The 22,754-nt window shown below is 34.7% G+C and overlaps 2 protein-coding genes across 7 annotated transcripts in view; one reads left to right on the forward strand and one right to left on the reverse strand.

Annotated features, from left to right (window-relative positions):
* Window positions 1-1,997: 1,997 nt before the first annotated feature.
* On the reverse strand, window positions 1,998-15,811 carry LOC105233791 (neural Wiskott-Aldrich syndrome protein). Of its 6 annotated transcripts, none has more exons than XM_011215954.4 (8): window positions 15,443-15,811; window positions 14,614-14,952; window positions 6,916-7,143; window positions 6,255-6,354; window positions 5,629-6,173; window positions 5,359-5,556; window positions 5,123-5,299; window positions 1,998-5,058 (listed from the first exon to the last, which is right to left on the reverse strand). In XM_011215954.4, the coding sequence occupies exons 2-8, from the start codon at window positions 14,737-14,739 to the stop codon at window positions 4,795-4,797; spliced, it is 1,638 nt and encodes a 545-aa protein (XP_011214256.2). In that variant the 5' UTR covers window positions 14,740-14,952; window positions 15,443-15,811; the 3' UTR covers window positions 1,998-4,794. The 6 variants fall into 6 exon arrangements, with proteins under 6 accessions (XP_011214256.2, XP_011214253.2, XP_019848569.2 ...); XM_011215951.4 differs by having other exon boundaries at window positions 15,014-15,811; XM_019993010.3 differs by having other exon boundaries at window positions 1,998-4,619; window positions 4,756-5,058; window positions 14,614-15,811.
* The window catches only part of LOC105233793 (uncharacterized), a 90,395-nt gene continuing 75,394 nt past the window's right edge, over window positions 7,754-22,754 (forward strand). The window contains exon 1 of the mRNA XM_049447158.1: window positions 7,754-7,989. The gene's annotated coding sequence lies outside the window, so the exon portion shown is untranslated. The remainder of the gene's footprint in view (window positions 7,990-22,754) is intronic.

Consider the following 22,754-nt stretch of genomic DNA (forward strand, 5'->3'; position numbering starts at 1 on the left):
ATACATATATTCAATAAGACAAAACAGTTGCAACTCAAAGAAAAAGTTTCACTATTTTTAAGAAAATAAAAGAAAAACTTAGTATTTTGTAGCAAATCCATTACTCTCAATAACTGCTTTGCATCGCCGTGGCATTGAAGCTATAAGGTTATCAACAATGGTTTGGGGTATATTTCTCCATGCCTCCAGGGCTCTTTGAAAAAACTGATCAGTATTTGCCACATTACTGCGATCAGTTCTTTTTTTTTACAATTTGTCATAAATTTTGTAAGGGATTAAGGTCTGGGGACTGTGGAGGCCACTCCTTTACATCCACTTTATTCCTCTGTAACCACGATTTTAGGACCTATGCCATATGCTTCGGGTCGTTGTCCTGGTGGGAGACCCACTTAAGTGGCATTTCCCATTCACCATGTGGCAACATTACGGATTCCATAATGTATCTGCTACCATTAATACGATGAAGCGACACAATCGTTTTAGTTGGTTACGTTTGCTAATAAGCGGTTCCTTCGCTGGTCGGTAACTGTGTAAATCAGCGTTATTTAGACGGTGAGCGACCGTTCTTGAGTAGATTGGTAACCCAAGCTCCTTTACCAACTGCGGATATTTAAAATTGATATTTTTTATCTCTCTTACAATTGAGCTGCCAGTTTTTCTTGGTCGACGTTCACGATGCACTACGACAGTTTTGTTCCTAATAAAGTTCGAAATTATTTGTGAGATTGATGACTTGTGAATTTTACACCGTTATTATAATCACCAAAAATACGTGCTCGGAGTGCTTCGCCGAATTTATTTAGAGCCAATACTTTTTTTGTAAAAACATTTAAAATAAAAACGTGTTTTCGCTAAAATTCAGAGCAGAAAGTATGCTCAGTAAATGTTCTAAATAATTCAAACTCAACACCGTTAGAAAAATAAACGAACAAAGAAGAAAAGATATGAACAATACAGAGTTGCAATTGTTTTGTCGGGGTGGATTGGCATACACTTGAAATTGTTTTCAAATATAGCCGGCAAAATAAAAAAGATCGCGATAAACGTTGCAAAATATGTAACAACAATGCTCTAAATTTAAAAACAAAAAGGAATTCGAAGGAAAAATGGCATTGTACGACAAAAAATCTAGAACTTCGCTTTAGTTGCAAATGTTTTGTCCGATACTGTACATGAACAGCGAGTATGCCTTGCGACTTAAACCCATGCACCACGACAAGGTGACTTCCATTCACAGAGGTAAGGCACTATATTATTTCCCAGGATCAGTGATGGTCACCGAAAAGAGATTATAAAATAATTTACTGGTAAATAAACTGGCGTAACATTCTAAGTCCTGACCTTCGATTTTGTATCGACTTCGATTTGAATCTTTTGGGCAATAATAATTTAAAACTCTAGCCAACAATTGTTAAAGGCTTTTTAAACCCAGAGTTTAGGATTTGTTGTTATTGTCGTTGGAGCAGAAAAAATTCGACCGTCGTGGGAACGGAAAGTTTAGGGTTTAGTAGTCTTTGGCTTAATATATTGTTACAAAAAGTAGTATTAAGTTGTATTTGTATTGCTTTATGCATCCCTTATTATGAACAATAGCTGTAGGTATATGGAATAGAATTTGTCTTGTTGTAGACATCTGGCGCCGCGGCTGTCTGCTTGTCTACTTAAACAATTACCGAGTCTGGCGCCGCGGCTGTCTGCTTGCGTCTGGCGCCGTATAGCATTATGTTCTGGTAATTTCCAGACGCAATATTCTAGAAGGACACGTCGGCATCAGCAAGAAGTGCGTGTCTATATAAGCCGTGGCAGCGCCAACGTAATCAATCAGTGCTAAGAGTAAACTGCTATAGTGTAGACGAGTTGTGAAATAAAGAGTTGTTGAATTAAATTAAACAGTGTTGATTTTATTTGTCAATCCAGAGATACGAACCTAACAAAGTAAACTAGCAAGAGTAAATTCGTAACAATATATTTGAAAATTAAAAAAAAAAACAGTAGGATATCTTTGGTAAGTTTAATATCTTTTTATTTATTATATTTTAACTTGGTTAGCCATACATATAATTGTAATAAATATGTTAATAATCTTAGAAGTTTCATTTGAAAATATATTTCACCAAAACAATATTTTGGTGTTTATTTTTAAATCAATATGTAATAATAGTCTGCCATATGAATTAATGACATAAGTTGACATTTATCAAATATTATGCATACATGCAACTAATTCTTTACACTCTAAAGAAATGACTAATTGTTTGCATTAAATGCGTTCTTGTTACCAAGTAACTTATATTAACTTATATGAGATAATGGTTAATATTGGTACTAAATTAACCGACTCTAGCGAAAACTTCCAAAAAAGTGATATTTTTTTAACTGCAACTTATATTTTTCACTTAATAATTATACATCTAGAGTTCAAAAGCAAATAAATTTTTATGTACATATAAGTTTGAGTGTGCATGCTTGTATATATGTATATATACATTTAGTAGTATTGCTTCTTTACTAATTTTAATTAATTTTTTTTTAGTTTTTACTTTGAATCTGTGTGGATAAATTTTGCTTTTGTTCGAGTTTAATTGCTCTACGTTGTATACAGGGTGCATCTTTATAGCTGTATACTTATTTAATATTAGCTCAGTTTTATTCTGGTCTGTTTCAATGAAGTTCACGATCACAATTGCTTTACTGATATTGGCAAAAAATAATTCCATATAATTATTGATGTAAGTAAGAATTTCAAATATTAACCAAATGCATACATATGTACCTATAAACGCAAAAGATAATGTATTTGAATTTCGAAAAACTTCACATGTTTCATATGTATATGCACAGGTGTCATATATACATATATAGTTGCAAGTGAAGTAATTATTGTTCTTGTGGAATTGAAGCTGATCTCCACATAAAGATCATTTGCCTCCAGTCGTTTTGACTTAGCTTCAAAATTTACTTTATTTGTACATTTTTTATAATTTTTAAAAATCTATGAATAACTTTTTGGCACACCAATGATCTATATACATATATGGTATTTAAAATTATATTTGAAATAAAACTCTTTTAGATTTCAAGGATTTGCTTTTTTGCTTCAAAGTTTCAAATACCCTCGATGAACGCCTAAGTCAAATTAAATAGTATTTTTAAGTTATTTGTTTGATTAATCAGTCACTCAAAGCTGTGCTTTCGGATATGTTAAACGTCTAGAGGAATAACAAAATCGAAAAATACAGACGCACGTAATTAATGGAAAATTGAAAAGAAGAATCTTAAAATATTTATTAACTGGCTTTAATAATGTTTTTAAAGTTTTTCGGTTTTGCTCTTTTCAACGTTTCTTATAAATCAGAACTAATTGTACTACGTACATATCTATGTGTTCATTCTGCATTATGCTAAGAAGTGTCCATGTACTGATCGTACGATTTTAGACCCTAAAAACTTTTCTCTTTTGGTCTTCTTGTATATTTTCCCAATTGTAAAAGTACTAAAAATGCATCTTGCTAACTAACATACGATTACATACGCGTAAACTTCCCTTCACCACTTCATTGGGTTTACTATGTTTCAGATTTAGTTTCACATTTTCTATTTATATATTTTAATTTTGTACAATAGTTTATAGTTTTCAAGTCGACTTTTTGTTATGCTATACAAGTTAAACTTTGTTTCACTCCAAGAAACATTCCCTAAGTCTATCACTTGTTTTGGATTTGTTTATAAATAGAAATATTTTTATATCTTTATACTAACGTTAGCTACTTAGTGGTAAAGAATTAAACTTTTAATTGAGCAAGGATATGCAAGTTACATCTGTACTATGTATGTAAGCTAGTGTTTTTTTTTAAGAAATATGCTGCAAAAGGCCGGCACGTTATTGCAATGACAACCCATTATTGCTTATAAACCCAATGCTGTGTCATGTGTTTTAAAATGACAGGAAATTATAATTTGAAACTAAAACTAAACTTTATTTACGCTCACCTTAGTTATAATTTTTCTTTTATTCAATATATTATTTCTGATGGCATTACCAATTTCCAGAAACCAGTAATTAAACGAAAACAAGAAAAAAAATTAACTTCGGTAGCACCGAAGTCATAATACCTTTCACAGGAGCATTTTTTACAAGGATATAATAAAATTTAAAGTATGATTTTTATTGGGCTTTGTGTGGCAGCTGTTGCTATACCGAACCGATCTAAACAATTTCTTAGGAAATTGTACCGTTGTCTAGGACAATAATCCATACCAAATTTCAAGAATATCAAATACAAAAGTTTTGCATACAAAGACTGGATTTTGATCAATCAGTTTTTATGAAAGTTATGTATATGCTGTAGTGCAGTTTGTATGGCAGCTATATTTTATAAGATCACTATGAGGCGATTCCGAAAAATGAGCATCTTCTTAGGAGAAACGTGTGCAGAATTTCAGAGCGATATCTCAAATACTGCGTACATACAGAGTTAATCATTCTGATCGTTTACATATACCATACAAATACTTTACAGGTTTTATGACGTTTCTTTCGGGATGTTACAAACGACAAATTATAATTTCAGGGTATAAATATGTAATTATACATATGTACATATGTATATGGTAGATCGCTGTAACAGATGTATACATAGATACATTAGATATAATTTAATTAGTTAACGAAATATCAATGAAATATTGAACTTTATAATGCATTCGTTTTCATCGTTTATACATTTCTTTCATTGTTAACGTACAGATGCTTACATCACAACTCTATTGCAAATTACTTATACAATTTAGCATTTAATCCTCCCATTCATCGTCATTACCAGACGAATCGTCGTTTTCATCATCTGACGGCTGCATGACGCGTTCTCGTTCGAGCAATGCTCGTCTTAAAGCGACTGCCAGAGCATCACTACCGGCGGGACCAGTGGCGTCATCGCTATTGCGATTAGCTGGCGTGCGATCATGTGACGGCTTCAATTCAAATCCGCCGCGAATTTCGGACATAAGATCACTATGAGAATCCCCACTGCCAGTGCTTAGTGCAGCCGTATCTACTTTCTGCAACCATTCAAATGAAAACGGTTATTTACATATATAAAATGACTTTAATATTTTTAAATACCTTTAATGTCTTGCCCTTACGTATGCTCTCCAGGAGCGCACTCCGAACGTCTGGTACAACTGGCAATGTTGCTGTTGGTCGCTTTGTTTCTACCGCCGGTGCATCAGTCGTATTTGCTAATGGTGATTCTGTTATTGCCGGTGGTGGTGGTGGAGGCGGCGGCGGTGGAGGAGGTGGCTGTAATTAAAAAAAAACATTACCAAAATACATTTGGGGGAAATTGTTGGGAAACTTACTGCTGTGGCTGGTGCAGCCACTATGGTTTGAGGTGGTGCTGGTGGGGGTGGAGCAACGTTTATGGGTGGCGGTCTAGTGGGTGGTGCTGGTGCACGTGTCGCACCTGGCACTGTTGTGGGCACCGGAGGAGGCGGTTGTCTTGCCGGAGGCGGTGGTGGTGGTGCAGTTCTTTGGCTTACAGTTGAACCATTTTGGTGCTGATCGCGATTTAATCATTTGTAAATATTATTATTTATATTAAGAACCGTTTCATGTTTTTTTTAACTTACATGCTGGTGACGGCTTGGCACAGGTGGAGGCACAGCGGGAGCAGTAGATTTTGGCGATTCAACGCGCTCCGATTTTACTGATGCTAACACATTATTACTCTGAATAAAGTCGTAGATGAATGCACGCGTATCACGATCTTTCAGCTCATTTTCAGATACACCAGCTTTGGCAAAGAAACTTGTGAGTACTTCATCATTCTCATTGCCCGTTATATCGAAACCCTTATCTGCGTCCCAACCGAGATGACTTATGTGCACAAAATTTGTCGGTGTACTTATATCAGCCTTTGTAACTTTTCTCTTCTTGTCCTTGCCGGATGATGAGCCTGAGAGACCAAAACTACTGCTGAGAAAATTCTTTGATGCTGCCACCGGGTTAGGTCCAGGAGTTAGTGTAACCGAATTAATTTTTTGTGGATGGTTTCTCAATTGCACGCTAGAGTCCGTTGTCGTTTGACTGATCGCAAGCGTTGGTCTCGTAGAGTCCCTATTAACCGGCGGGGGAATGTTTGGGGCTGCTTGTGCTTTAGCACGGTTCCGTTTTTCTGCATAAAATATTGAATACAAATATTTATGACATTTTTATATTAAACTATTTTAAAATTGGCGTAAAGCAGAGCTCTAACCTAATTTCTTTCGATTTCTCGTCTCAATTGTTGTGTCCACAGCTCTATAAAAGGAATCGCACTCCTCCTCAGAAACAAAATTCAAACCTACGTGCCCATCCTGGTAAAAAATGCGTACAATTTTTGTTATTAGTTTGATTATCTTCCGTAAAAATTCTAATATCAATATATGTATGTACAATGATATTTTTAAGTGGATATAGAAGCATATTATAGTATATTTTTGATAAACTATTTTTTTGCTATATTTCTTCGCCGTTTCCAAGAGCAGTTAATATGAATCAATACAAATACATATAGTGACTGGTGCTCTTACAATTAGAAACGATTGGACTTGAAAATTTTCTCTAGTAATTTTGGAATAATTCTCATTTATTTTCTAGTTTAATACAAAATAATTACAAAATTTATTTTGTAAATTTCAAAATAAGAGTACGAAAATTTATACTTTTCAAATGTTATCCTAAAATCTATGAAATATGAATTTTTTCATAGAATTTTGGAATAATATTTTGCAATTTTTAGTTAGCTCAAGCGGTTTACTGTTCACAATTTGGCAGTAATATTTTTTCCATATTAAGTTTTATTTTGCTTATTTGCAAGGATAAAATGCGCATTCCTAATGTTATATAACGTCTATTAATTTATATATGTGACTTACTTGGCCTTCGAAGGTGAGAAGAAATGGTCGCGCCTTTATCATTTTCATGGCGTCGTACAACTCATGTTCCCATATCTGTTCGTTTTTTATTAAACAGTAAGCTCGTAAGAAATACGATCTTTTCGCGCTATCTTTTACAAAACACACGACACCAGTATGCTTTTTCTTCCAATGCGAATGTGCGGAACCCTCCGTTTTGTAGATTTGCACCACGGCTGTGTTTAACGTCTGAAACATAACGAAAATTACAAAATCGATTAACTCCGGAATCTCACTTTCATTTTCTGCACAATTTTCACTACGTAGTCAATTACAAAGTAATTAAGAAGAGTAAAAAAATATTCAAACATTTGGTGTGCTTTGTTTTTTGGACAACCTTTGTTTGTTTGATCATTAGAAACTCTGTCTATGAGAATGCCGTATATTTTAATATGATGTCTACCGGTCATGCGCATATCTTTCCCGTTTGACCGTACTGACGCGTCTAAACTCTGACTATGCACTTTCAATTTCATTTGCCCACTTTGGGTATTAGCGTCGTGACGATCGTTGCGCACAATTACAGAAGTAATACGAATGCAAAGAGTGAATTCAAATGGTAGACATGATATGGGTATGTATTTGTGGATGATCTCTTATATACATACATACTAATATATATATGAATGGTTCGAATGAACGTGCGACAAAATAGTTTATTTTGCATATCAATGCATTTTAGTTGTAAAGTGACAAGGCAACATTCACTTGCAATTGACCAATAAAGATGAAAAGACTACTCTAGTGCTTACTAGTAACTTGGTGCTCGAGATGTGGATTGCGCATGCGCGCGACAATCAGCGTTATTGGCTACTCTTATGTATTCGGATTTTGGCATTGTGAGCACGTAAAAATCATATCGACATACAGATAAACACTTGGCAATGTCAATGGAACTTGCGCGCAACCCACAAAAACAAAAAAACAACATTGTAAGCGTAGTTCATGGTGTTGAATAAGCTATAGCCAAAGCGTTAAGAGTGTTAAAATTGCCCACCAACCCAGCGGTCAATAGACTAGTATTCGTATCAGCAAGTATGTATAAATACAGGATTTCTAATAAAATATAGCTTTGATAATAAGATTTATAACTTAAGCAAAGAAATTGACTGTGTACTGTGCAATATCCGAAAGCAGTCGGGACGGAAACAAATTTTAATCCAACCGAAGACTGTCATATAGTAGTATATATACTTACAGTATTTGGTCGTCCAATTGCAATTTCTTAGAAAACTTTTCGCACACAATAATATTATATATATCTAAATATAATATTAAGAGCTCCTTTTTTATAATATGTTTAATGTCATAATAGTGGTCATGTTTAAATAAAAAACCCCAAAATATAATTTCAAATTCTTAAAGTTATAATAGGTATAATATTAGGTGTTTTTGCACCTTAAGGGATTAAGTCAGCTTGTGAATTTCAAAACATCGATATATTTACTGTATTTCGAATGTACATATATTTGAAAGTATTATGCGGCAAATAGTTTCAGAGATATGTAAGAATTTTTAAAGTTAATGTAATCGGTCCCTAAAACTTTAAACACCATTTTCCTGAATCACTGTTTTCAGAGTGTGAGGAAAATTTGCTTGAAATGGCTGAAAATTTCACACGACCTTTTAAAATACATTTGTCCAGAAATTATGAAAGAAATAAGGTTTTGACAATAATTTAAAACTTTTTGGGAAGTCATTATTTTACAAAATAAAATTTCCGATTATAAAAGTACATGTAATTCTGTAAATGTACTTTTTGCATTTAAATATTCAATAACCTGTCTCTTCCAAAAAAATTACCAAAAATCCTTTTTGTTTTTGCAACGAAAGTGGTAAATCAAAGATTTAATATTTATAAACTTTAATGCTAACTTGAGAAAGCGTCTCAAAATGAACAATCCTTGCACTCCTCATAACACAGTCGACCACACATACCACACAAGGGACAGCTACTGCACCAACTCTGAAAACATGCATATAATACTACTTGTGCTTGTGTGCTTACAAAAGTAAATACATATGTATGTAGTTGTTATAGCCATTTATGTATTGTTATAAAATATGTAACGTGTTTGTCAGGAGCCTGTATTGAATACATGTACTTAAGGGGTTAAGTCAAGATAGACATTTTTTCTGTTTGCTGGTCTCTAAGTTTACATATTTTGTATATAATTAATATTTTAAACGCAATGAAAATTGTCGACGGTCAGTGGTCGATTATCTACTTCAAGAAATTCTATGCCTAACTAAGCCGAAGTTTACTAATCAATAATTGTCAAGTTGATGTGGCTGCCGGAATTAATAAAAATTTTGTAAAAAGTCGACAATTTCTACCAGAACGAAATAAGATTAGACCAAACACCGTAACCACGACCACACGTAACATTCCCGAAAAGAGAAATATTATTTCAATGTTTAAGTGAAAATTACATTTTCTGACTTCTTTAAAAGTATTCATCATATATGTAAGTAACCTAATAATAATTAAATATTGATATCATTAATATACGAGGTTTGGGGTACCATCCCTACCTAATTCTCCTAACATTACTATTGGCACAAAAAATAAACTTGCATCAACGCAAGGTTAGACAAGCTTCTCAACTTAATTATATCAGTGAGCATTACAATAATGACTTGTTTACGTGGCACTCAAAGTGCCTTTTGACCCATTGTTGTGTTGCTATTTATGCGAGCTTTGTATTTGGATGCGGTGAATGCAGTAGGCCAACCGGTCTATGTGTGGCGCCACACTTTAACCTGCATTTTGTCGAATCAATAAATTTGCCATTGTCTTTTTGCTGTTTGCAATGCATTTTGTAACTGTGGTTTTTGACCTTGCCTGAAAATGTTATTTTCCATTGCAGGTACTGGTGAAATATCGGAATGGAAAATGTTATATAATATTTTTATGTCGACAGTAAGTCTAATTAGAAAAATTACTGAGAAATTGGGAATACTCAATGAGAGAGCTTTCAAAATATATGCTTTTCAGTTTTGTGGTTTAAATTAATATCTTAAAAATATTCTCTGAAAATTTCATGTTGATCCGATAATTACCCAGCGGGATAATAGTTCACCGCTTATATTTTTCTTTAAAGAATGCTTTGAAGAAAATTCTATGTAAAATTCTTCGATACCAGGTAATGCATAAAAGTGAGCTATAAATTCTACAATCAAGTAAGTACGTGAAAAACGTTACAATACAATATATAAACAACAAATACAAATTGAAGGAATAAAATTTATCAGTAAATATTTTCATTATTTGGTCAAATCGTCAAGCATTTGAAGAAAATTTGCAGAAAGTTGGTTGTGTTTAGGTGAGCTGCTATTTTAATTAAAAAATTAATTTTATATTTAAACTTTGAATAAAGAAATAATATTAAAATTCTCGAAAAGGCATATGAGAAGACTAATTAAAAATTATGGAAGTGAAGCACTTAAATGCACTTAAGTCTCGTTGCTTGGAAAAAAACGAAAAGAGACTCAGCCACAAAATTAAAAGAAAACCATTCCCATTTATACATATGTAGGTACTTATTTTCATAACGAATTTCATACATGTATTTTCATAAATAAAGCAAAATTAATATGCAATTTTTTTTTTTAATTGAACTTGGCATAGAAGAATTCTCCGTTAACTTTGGCATCGAAGAATTCTTTGTTTCTATGGTAAGCGAAAGGGGTGACCTGTTCCCTTTCGTAGGACATCGCCGTGTTAATTTTTATCGGTCGGAGTAAGCGATACAATCATGCTGCATCGTTTACTTTGCTCGCTTACCAATGTCTACCATATCCCGCTGGGTAGTTTTTGAGTTATTCGACAAATAACAAAGAGAGCTCGGGCACTTTAAAGCGCTAGTGTGAAACTTTAAACGCGTTTTTCTCAAAACTATGTTTTTTGAACTGGTGACAACTGTAACTCGAAAACCGCTCAGTAGATTTTAATGAAATTTATACAGCTTTTAGAATACATAATAAACTCGGGCCTGATCGAAGGATTTTTTGTTGTTCAAAAATTTTGATTTTTTAAGAAATTAACTGTTAATTTTTTCCAAAAATTTAGAAAAAAAATTCCGAAGGCCATTTTGTTAATAAAAAAATACTGAATATTCTCATTTTTCCGTGCCTCTGACTACCCCTAAACCCTTAAAAAACACTTTCAAAGCTAAAAAAAATTGGTTCTATCTTTGTTGATATGTATATTTGAGTAACTTGAAATTTAGGATGTTGAAGCTTTTGTAGAACAAGAATGTGTAATATGTTTGAGAATTTTGAAACCTATGCAATTTCCCACAATTGAGGAGACAAATGGTTTTTGAATCCAACTACGAGGATGTTTTGTATTGTATTGGATGTATTATTAATTTTTTTTTAGGTAAACCACTTCTTGACCATCGTCAATAATTTTTCATTTGTACGTATACTAACATTTATGTAATTTACTCCAAAATGTGTTGAAAAGAAAATAATGCCACATTCATGATATACTTTAGTCATATTTTTCTTAACTTCATGTCAAAAATCACACTAAACAAACAAGTTTGCAACTTTCTGATAAGTGTCATAATCATTTTAATTGTTTTCGTTTGTGCGTTTTATCGCAAATCTTGTTCATGCAGGTATATAGTGATAACTCGAATGCATGTAAAAAATTTTATATATAGTAAGCAATATGTTATTTTTATTAGCTTTAGAAAAGAGGGACAGTATCCATTAGTACAACTATTAACCAACAAATCAGATGAGCATCGCAATAGAAACAAAAAAAAAATAAATAAATTGTATATTATATATTGTTAACAAACCAAAGCCTACAAATATTAATGGATATATTCCTATTAGGAGTAAAGAAAAAATCATAAAGCTTATTTACTTGAATACATGGTAATATAAATACATGAGTATAACCGTATGATAGAGAAAGATTGTATGAAAATCGATAAGAGCAGAAGTAGACGTGATTACACAGGTGATTTTTTAAAACCAATGTCGCCCATCAGATCGTGCTTATGCACTAAGCAGTTGTAGTAATTATCACCAGAATGAACCCTGTGGCGTAAAACATATGAGTTGAGTTATTTATTTTCCGCATTGTGCAACCTAAAAACTATGACTAGGATTCAAATTTGATAAGAATATAAAATATATTTTTCAATATGTTATTGTCTTTTTAGAGAGATAGGTGTTATTACGTGTAAAAATTTCAGATTTTAATTACTATAATAAGAACACATTTTAAATCTTAACTTACTCTAATTTCGTACTAAAATAATACTAAAAAAAGAGTTATTTTTCTCTAGATGGGGTATATTATTTGGATTCTGGTTGTTTGCTATGATATCTGAGAATTCTAACAATAAATATCCATATGTTTTTATAGTAATTCTTTTAAAACAGAGGTGTAATTGAAACTTTTCTTCATATTTCCATAAAATGCTTTAAACAAAAACCATAATACTCAGTTTGGCACAATTCCGATTACTTTGGCGCCGCGATCTGAAGGTACCGTTGGAAAGAGGAAGTCCGCAAACGCTTAGTTTACGAGATATTCGACCTTAAAGTCCGAAAAATCGCAAAATTGGACCATTTCAAGACGCTATTTCACCACATTAAACGCACTTTTTTCACATTTTTCACTTCAAATTAATTAATTTACACTATTAACTTTTAAATAAAACCACATTTTACACATTTAACAGGTTTTTTACCTAAAAAAATCTTTATTTTAAAAATTACATTTTACGCTTGTTTGAACCTCATTTGTTTACCAAAAATTACGACGAAATGGAGCGCTGCCATGTGATGATAAGGCAATTCGTGAAATTCCTCTTTTTTCGCAAAATTCCTCTATTCATGCATATGGATATTTTCTTGTATAAATTTATTAAGCAAATAAGCAATATTATATACGGTAAATGTTCAGCAGAGCGGCTTTTCCGAAAACGTGAACCAATTTTCACGGGAATTGTCTTAAAAAATTCGTTTTTAATTCCGATTCACGAATGTGTATGACGCGTTATTTAATTTTATGTTATTAATTGGAAAAATAAAAAGAAATTAAAATATCGATATTCTCAATATTCGAGTCAGAAAGAAAATTTGTAAAAATGAGAAATACATATTATAAAAATAATAATAATTGGAAAAATGAAAAGAAATAAAAATATCGATATTCGCAATATACGAGTCTGATTGTGAATTGGCAAAAATGAGAAATACATAATAGGAAAATTTTTTCGAGCGCTCGAAAAATAATATCCCTGGTCGGTCCAAAACCGCGGTGTTCAAAATTCTTCTGTGTCCAAATTCTTCTTCTTTCTGCAATAATAATTAATTATAAATTTTCCTATTATGTATTTCTCATTTTTGCCAATTCATGATCAGACTCGTATATTGCGAATATCGATATAAAAACGCTGTGAAACGCTAAAAAATTCTTCACTTTTGGTTTTTAAGGTGTGGCAACGCTGGTTTTCCTCGTAAATATAAACACTCTAAACTTTTCAGCCATAAATTTTATATGTGATTTTAAATTACTAAATTTGGCTGAAAAATTAAGAAATGAAAGTGAAAATCGAACTGATTTCAATGTTAAGAGTGTATATTTAATTATAGTGAAAGAAAAAACGTGAAAAATTCTGTGAAACATGGAGAAATAACATGTGTTCTTAGTGCGAATTTTTGATTTTTTAAACGTGAATATTTTTAAAAATATTAGCTATTTTCACATGATTTTTGGATATTCCACCTCTATAGAAGCCCCCCTATCCGTACATACCCCATTTATACGGAAATTCGGTTTTTTTACCCCGCCGCCAAAGTAATCGGAATCGTGCCCTCAGTTTTAGTTGATTGTCATGGTGGAAAGTTAAATATAGCGAATTTTATAACTTATCTTATCGCATTTCTGTAATTAACCAATTGCATTTATACGTTCATGCAAACATATGAGTTAAATAGTTTGTAGATATTGATATGTATTTCCTAATCTACATATACTAACGTTGAAATCTACAATATGTACATAATATTATCAGTGCGGCTCAAAAATTTTCAAGATAAGACAAAGTATGATGATATAAGAAATAACTACCACTTTTACGAAGTTTAGGAATAACGTTAATTTTCCATCCAAAATTTATTTTATTAAATATTTAATGAAATCATATGTAACTACCATGTATAGTACATTATTTAAAATATTATGATTTCTGCTAAAGCAAGCAACACTTTTACTTGGATCTACTGTCAAAAGCGACATATAAAGAAACCTTGGTTGAAATTCTTGAGGGAATTATTGATAAAAAAATATATTATGTTATCATTGATTTTACTAGTGACTAACTAAGCTATATTTTCAAATGAATATTGCTGATTCGCCTCAGTTTAATAAATAAATATTTATAAGTAAGTTTTTCGTTTTTCATTATATTATATTTTTATTGTTATAAAATGGAAAATCTACTTTTTACTCACTGCAGTTATGGTATGTTTATGAATGCATAAAAACATATTTATTGTTAAGAATACATGTTTATTCATATAAGAAATCAGGCGGTTAATTCATTTATTCGGATGTGATATGTGCAAGTTTTGTTACATATGTATGTAGCTACGAATATACAAAATATAACTGTGTATACTACTCACCTGACATTTTTTGCCCAGCAAACTGAAGACAACTTCATTCTCATCCTTGGTCAATAAGTCACTAGAAGCATTCATCTTTGGTCGCGTGCCCACCTGCCCATCTTGTTGTCTCATAGTTGCACTCATTTGTATATTTACTTGTTTCCGATTTATTCAGAGTAAAAAGAGTTTCACTTATTTTTAATTGTTGTTTTATTTAAATTAATAACAAATAAAGCTTTGGGAGCTCTTTTGACTTTTGTCTAGCATAACGCTCAATGCTTAAATCAATTTAATTTTAAGTACTGACCAACGTTTCACAATACAAAAAATATCGATTTCGACTTTTAATATGTAGTACTGGAATGACATGAATGTAACATAAAAGTAATCAAACGTAAGTTTCTACTAATAAGTATACCATAACCAGTCAGTCTAGTGACACACGTTTCGTCACCATCTGAAAAACAGTAATTATTAAAGTTGCTGAAGACGCGGCCCGAATTTTAGTAGAATAAGCTCTGCTGATACCGTTTGAATTGTTGAGTCACAACCAATTTGCCTCCACCGTGAAAATCTATTAATTACTTGTTTGAATTTTATACACATATGAAAATACTGTTGCCTTACTTCAAATGGAATTCATATTATTTTAATTTAAATATCGCATAATCAATTTTTGGTACTATACTGCACATATTTAGTCTAACAAAGTTAGAGTTAATATAATAACAAATATGTACATATTGCATTGAAATCAACTTTTATTCATGTTTTAATTATGGTTTTTCAGTGGGCGTGGACACGTCGTCTGCAATAAATTAAGCTGATGATGGTGAAAGATTATTACAAAAGTATTTTGCCACTTATTTATAGGCCTAGATCGATGGAAATTCGTGGTTTCTTCAAGATTTCTTTATTACAAGTCGTTCGTACAGTTCTGTATTTTGAATTTTACGTATAGTACACAAATGGTTTTTTGGTTTTCACATGATAACAGGTTTGATTTCGATAATTTCTCAAAACGATAAATTATCTTTAAACCATCAAATTAAATTTATAGTGGTGTTTTAACAAGCGGTTCGCAATTAGATGTTGTAAACTCAAAATGTAAATGAATCGAAAAATTTTGCAATAAGAAACTCTTTTTTTTTTGTTTTAGAAATTTTTCACCACCGACATTAAACGTCAAACTCTAATTGACAGCGAAATGGACTCATTCATGAAATGCTGACTGAAACCCTTGTACCATGACTGAAACAAATGAAATCAACCTTAAGGAGCTAACACAGGCACCGCCAAAATAAAAATGTTTTTGTAATCATTTATGTACACACAATTACTTTTTATATCAGCAAAGTATATATATATATATTTATATATATATATGTTCATTACAAAGTTATAAAATAGTTTTTCATTTTAGTTCATTATTAAGCTGTCTTTAGATACCAGCAATTGCAAATGTATTAATATTATAAATGCCATACTGTTATGTTCCTATTCCATAAGTCCTTTTGTAAAATAGCACATAGTTGCATTATGAAAGTTCGTAGTTACCTTAATTGGCATTATTGCCAAACATTTGAAATAATAAAGTCACAATATCAGGTAATAAACTTATTTTTAGTAACGCATAACTTCTTTGTACACAATTATAGTGAAAGAACAACAAAAAACGATAATCTGTTAATTTTATAAAAAAAACCCACGTAAAAAACTACCGAGTAACGACTAACGAATTAACAAAGCTGGTCTGAATACCCCTATACATTTGTTTTGGAATCGAAGGAACTTTTCTCTTATGGGGTTAGGGATAGTCAGAGGCACGAAAAAATGAGAATTTTCAGTATATTTTTTTTGTTATTAAATCGTTTTATTTTACAAAAGTAGTAATATGGCATTATTATAGAATATGTTGACTTGAAGTCACGAAAATTTCAAAAAAAAATTAATTTCCAAAGTAATAGTTGGAGTCCTTGGAGATTCATCTAAAATCAATCGGACAAAAAAAAATTAGTTTTATAAATAGATAAACTCGGGCCTGATCGAAGGATTTTTTTGTTTTCAAAAATTAATAAAATGGCGGCCTCAGGAAAATTTTTTCTAAATTTTTGGGAAAAAATCAACGGTTAATTCGTCTTAAAAAATCGAAAATTTCGAAAAATAAAAATCTTTCGATCAGGCCCGAATTTATTATGTGTTCTAAAAGCTGTATAAATTTAATTAAAACTGAACGGTTTTCGACAGTGTCACCAGTTTTGAGAAAAACGCGTTTGAGGTTTTACACTAGCGCTTTGAAGTGCCCGAGCTCTCTTTGTTATTTGTCGAATAACTCAAAAGCTAATTATCAGATCAACGTGAAATTTTCAGAGAATATAAATTAATTTTTTGAAAATTCTGACTACCCCTAACTCCTTAGATAGATAGATAGATGGATTATTAATGAGGTAATGCATCGCGACCTAGAGTCTATTGTGCCCTCTTCTATATCACATGTCTTCCAAAAGCTCCAGCAGCCTGAAGTTTTTTTTGAAGTTAATCCTCTTCGTGGTGCCGTCCTTTGGAAGGAGGGCTAGCGGTGTGCTTTCCGCTAGTGCCTCTATCTGTCGAGAGGACATTCCATAGGTGACAATGGGGCTTACAGCTTATGGTATACAGCCATACTTGGCTTGCATCCCCAGGATCTGCCGGCCAGGCGTCTGCATATCATAAGTGCTTTAGTTGCTTTGGACAGCATTTAGTCCAAATGCCTACTCCACCGTAAGAATGAGTCTAAAGTGAGGCCAAGGAATTTGACCTCCTTCGACATCTTTACCACCATGCCTCCAATTGTTAGGTGCCTCAAGCCCGGAAGAGATCTCCGCGTAGCAAAAGGAATCACAGTAGTTTTTGCCAAGTTGATATTTAACCCTACTGTGTTGCACCATCTCTTCGCCAGGTTTAAGCCTCTTTGAACAAAGTCGCATAGGCTGTTCTCAAATCTACATTATGACAATGTCGTCCGCGTACCCTTGACAGCGGATTCTATTGCTGGTGAGCAACTGAAGAAGCTCATCTACTACCAAGCTCCATAGTAGAGGGGATAGTACTCCACCCTGTAGGCAGCCCCTTGTGGTGCCAAGACGGATCTTGCTTTCCCCCACCGTTGTTTTCGCTACCCTATCCATCTGTATACCGGAGTTGTTATGTTCCTTCTCTCAAGTGCCTTAATCACACTAGTGTGAAACGCGTTATCAAAAGCAACCTCAATGTCTAGGAAGGCGCAGATCGCAACCTCACCATTATCCAGCGAATCCTGCAGCTGAGACTTGAGTTGGTACAGAGCAGTGTTCTGTCTGCAGATCTACCTGTCTTTTTATGGATAATACCGTGTCTGTCTTACCTCTCGACAACGCCTTGTGCAGCCGAGCTGGCTCTGGGGTCGAGGAGACGCTCTCACAGAATTTCCTGAAACTTTTGTCTTTGCCAGCCTAATCTCCTTGTTGTACATTGTTGGGTGCTGCTTGTATTCCTCCCAGTTGCCTGTGCGCTTGGCTTTATTGAATAGCCTTCGCACCCTATGCCTAAGAGCTGAGAGTTTGCTAGACCACCAGGGACAGATTTGTTTACTGGTAATCAGTCTTAGTGGATAGGCGCAATGATAGGCATCCATTATGGACTGGTTTATGGCACTCAGTCTGCTCTCCAGTCCAGCTGTAGTGGACCTACCATCTGCCCGCCCCACTCCGATTATACTTCTACTAAAGGTCTCTTTGTAAATACACCAGTTCGTGTTTCTAGGGGTACGTATCGGAGGTCGGTCCTCGACTTCCACTTTTAGAGCGAAACGAATGATCCGACATTGAGGGCTCTTTTGACACCCCCCACTGCGAGATCAATCCGATCATGTCGTCGTTGCTCAAGGTTATGTCCAGGACCTCCTTACGAACACTAGTTACGATTGTGGGTTCACAGCCCACATTTTCAATGCTCATATTATTGCTAATTACATATTCAAGAAGTGACTCACCTCTCTCGTTGCAGTGCGTGCTACCCCATTCCGTGTGATGCGCGTTGGCATCGCAACCTAGAGTCAGGGGAAGTTTGTTGGTTCTGTACTGGCTGTCTCTCCTGGAAAGGAGAGGAGGAAAGAGAGATCCCAGATTACCTTGCTTTTCCTCTAATTGAGGCCTCTTACCTCACCTTTGTACACCCATGGTTCTTGGATTAAGAGGATGCCCAGGTTATCCGAGATGAACCTCTTCACGATGACAGCTGAGGCTGCCGATGCCTGATGCAGGTTCACCTCGGCAATTTCTATGCCGGCGCTGGAGCTTATAGTATCATCAACCTGCATTTCCAGTCCTTCCAGAAGCTCTTGGGTAGATGGAAGCATGCCTTCCTGCTCGTTGGCAGCAGTCGTATCATGCGCTGCTGAGCTGGTTATGGATGGAGTCGGTGCTACAGTCATCCCCGTCGCAGGCTCCTGGCTCGCCGTTGGCGTTGCCTTGGGCCTCCATGGCCTCATTACTACCTTGCTGATTCGGAAATTTAGCCGGAAACCGTTCTGTCTAACATATTAGTAGAATTCGTCATCTATTTTTATGTTGAGGTTCCACCATGACCTCTCAACACTGCTCGCTCCGACCTTCCACGCCGAAGTACTTAAACCCAGGTTTTGTTTTTTTACCAAACCAAGCGCGAAGTCGTAGGTTTTGTCCGCATTCCGGGGAAAAAATACCGTCATGTTGTGCAGTCGCGGTATTTCTTCACCTCTTTTAACACACAGGACCGGACCCTTCCAACCTTCCAGCCTTGGCGTGATTTTCATTAATCAGGTGGCCGACATCTCGTCCTGGCAGTCGACCAGGAGCATACCACCCTTAAAGTAGATGCCATTAAAGGCGCTGGTGTAGCCATCGCCCATGAATAAGGCGTTTATTAGGCAGTCTTGGAGAGCCGTCTGCTCCTCGGACCCCAAGGCCTCCGCCGGGTAGTTGCGGGGCACCACCGCCATCCGGGTGCTACTCACGGCCTCCTCGTATTTACGGTTTACGGTCCTTGACGGCGGTGGGTTAGGGTTGGAGCGTTTCCCACTGGCCTCCTGTGGTTTGTCTGCTCTGACTCTTTTTGAGCTGGGTGGCTCTTGAGGAGTTATTTTGTCGCTTTTCCTCTTTCCTGATTGACTGCGTGCCTCTTGGGGTGCCGGTCTTATATTGCTTCGTCCCTCCTGCGTTGGCCAGGCGACGCCTCCGATTTCTACGTCTCGTTGCAGACGATGTGTAGGCGCCTGCGCAGGTTTAAGAGGTTTTGACGTTTAGCAATTGTTCTCTCACTTCCAATGAGAGAGGAGTTGCACATCTCTTTATCTCTGCCCTTTCATTCCGAAATTCTCTTCATGTTGCAATAGCCAGGAATAAAGGGATGTCCAACTTATTCCAGTGTGAGAGCGCTTCAAAATTAGCGTTTTTTATAAAATTTTCCATTATGACCAGATCGAACAAAATAAGAGCTTTTGGGCATTAAATTAAAACACCATATATTGGTCTTTTAGTATATGGCGAAACTACTTAAATCCTTTTTTATGTTTTTATGGTATATTAAAACAACTGAATTTTGATCTTTCAATACTTAATAAGGTGAATTAAGCCTGTTAGTTCTCAATTAATAAATGTTTTTAATCATTTGTAATTGAAACTTAATTGGACACCTCTTTATCTCTGCAATAGCGCTCTGCGAAGAGCACTAATTTTTTTGCCACAATTCAATGAGTAGAGCTTCTCCCCTATCACTCCACAATATTTTATTTTGTATTTTTGCTTTTCCATTTTTCAATATCAATAGGGGGATTCTCTTGCTCTTGCAAGATTGCACGATGACACACAATGCAAAAGTCCTATATTGAAATATGCAAGAGCACGAGAGCACCCATTGTAAAATCTAGTGATATAAGAACAGCTGATTCGGTCAATTTTCATTTAAAAAAAAAACTTAAAAACTAACAAATCCTTATAATTTAAATAGAAATTATAAAATCTATTTAAAATTTACCCTCCTCAACAATTTAACGTCAAAATATGTATTTAAGTAAAATGACAGCTAGCACAGGGTTGCATTTATTTTTTTACGTTTCATTGCACGAAAATAAACATGGGTTTTGGTCTGACATATTTTACAGCAATTGAAAATAATTTTCTGCGCGTGTTTGTTGTTGTGCCGTTGCATCAAGAGGAAAATTCTGCAATTCGTGCACCGTGCAAGGGCAAGAATTCCCTTATTTCATTAACATTCTTCTTTTTCTTTATTGGCGTAGACACCGCTTACGCCAATCGTTATTTATTTTTGCTATATCACTTAGTCTGCGCAGCCATTGTCTCTTAATTCGCTGAACTATGTCGCTACTCGCCATGACAAATGCGCAAAGGACCATAAACCTTCCGCAGAACCTGTCCCTCGGAAACTCGTAACGTCGACACATCAAATGTACCATCAGTACCATCGGCGTACGCCAGCAGCTGTACACTCTCATAGAAGATTTTACCTTCTCTATTTAGTTCTGCGGCTCGTACTTTCTCCAACAATAGATGGAAGAAGTCAAACGATAGGGAGTCTTCTTGTCTGAAGTTCGCTTGATATCGAACGGCTCGGAGAGGTTCTTCTCGGTCCTGACGGAGCCTTTGGTGTTGTTCAAAGACAGCTTATAGAGGCGTATTAGATTCGTTCAGACATAGTGGTATAGCGGCTGTTCTTTTCGAGCCTTCAAAGGCGGTTTCTACAAGAGTACGTTCCGGTCTTGAAACCTTCTGTAAGTCGCCGCATCTTTTCGTAAAATTTTAGCATTACCCCTGTCGGTCAGCTTGTCCAGCTCTTATTATTATTTCGGCCTCTCTCTTTTTTACTGCAAATGCGTTTCGCTTCCTTCTTCAACTACGGTATTTATCCCATCCCGCACTGGTTGTGGTTGATTTTAACGTTGTAACGTTATTTTGCGTTCTCCGAAAACTAATGGTTTCGGTTGCAGCTGTACGTAAGGAACTTGAAATACCGTCCCACAGTTCCCTTTTACCGAGTTGTTGACGAGTGCACTCACAGAGCAGGAGTGCAAGTCGAGTAGAAAATTGTACGGCTGTCTGTTGTTATTGCAGCTTCTCGACGTCGAACCTTCTTTTTGTTTGTTGACGTCCGTTTTTTGGTGCACCGAGGCGGTTGCTTATCTTGACTGCAATAAGATAGTGATCCGAGTTAGTGTTAGGACCTCGGAGCGCACGCACGTCTAAAACACTGGGGACGTGTGTTCCGTATATCACAACAAAATCGATCTGGTTGGTATTTTTTCGATCTGGAGAGCCAGGTAGCTTGGTGAATTCCTCTATGCTGGACACATGACTCCATTCTCCTACATGCATTCACACAAATTAGCAAAATTATACCTATGTCAATAAATACGATTGCATATAAAGCAATAAAAATAAAAGCCAAAAGGCCAAAAATGAAAGGAATGATCCAATAAGTGTATACCGTGCAATATGTCTTCATAACTTTGTAACACCAAAATAAGCAAAAATTATTGAAAAGGTGTGAAAACGACTTTTTTGACTCATTTTTCGCATTTTATCAATGCCACATTTGCTTAAAAAATATAATTTCTTGAATTTTTCTTCATAAAAAAAATATAACGCATTCATATGTGACACGACGACTTTATTATCTGTTTAACTTCTTCCATTTTACTCATTTCGTAGACAATCCTCGGTATGTAAACAGTCGGTTTTTACATATTTCTGCTAAATAGCAGCGTATGTGGTGAATTCCCTATTTGGAGCTTTTCAGCTTTGTTAGCAGTCCAATCGAATATCATACAAACTTCGATTTGCTCCTTCTCATTCTTCTAAGTTCTCTGGTTGGCTTTCCTAACTCGAATCACCATAATCTATAAAAAATCTTCGAGTTAGAGAGACTTATGGAAGGAAATTCATATACTGATCGACATATTCTACAAAGTGCTTGTTAGAAAATCATTATACATTTGTATGTATGTAGTATATGGGAGTTGGGTAGAATCGAGCCGATTTTATCTATTTTTGTCAATTCTACATACTTTAATATGCCACATACTAGTAAAATGTTCTCTGAAGTTCATTAATTTTTCATCACCAATCATATGGAGTAAAGTCACAGTC

Source organism: Bactrocera dorsalis, chromosome 2 (assembly GCF_023373825.1).
Source record: "Bactrocera dorsalis isolate Fly_Bdor chromosome 2, ASM2337382v1, whole genome shotgun sequence".
NCBI classification, from domain to species: Eukaryota; Metazoa; Arthropoda; class Insecta; order Diptera; family Tephritidae; genus Bactrocera; species Bactrocera dorsalis.

Excerpts from the sequence above, each read along its gene's own strand:
- LOC105233791 (XM_011215954.4), bottom strand. The coding sequence starts at position 14,739 with ATGAGTGCAACTATGAGACAACAAGATGGGCAGGTGGGCACGCGACCA. Across the intron at positions 7,144-14,613 it reads TGCTGGGCAAAAAATGTCAG|ACGTTAAACACAGCCGTGGT; the intron begins GTGAGTAGTATA and ends GTTATGTTTCAG. Across the intron at positions 5,300-5,358 it reads TGGCTGCACCAGCCACAGCA|CCACCTCCTCCACCGCCGCC; the intron begins GTAAGTTTCCCA and ends TTTTAATTACAG.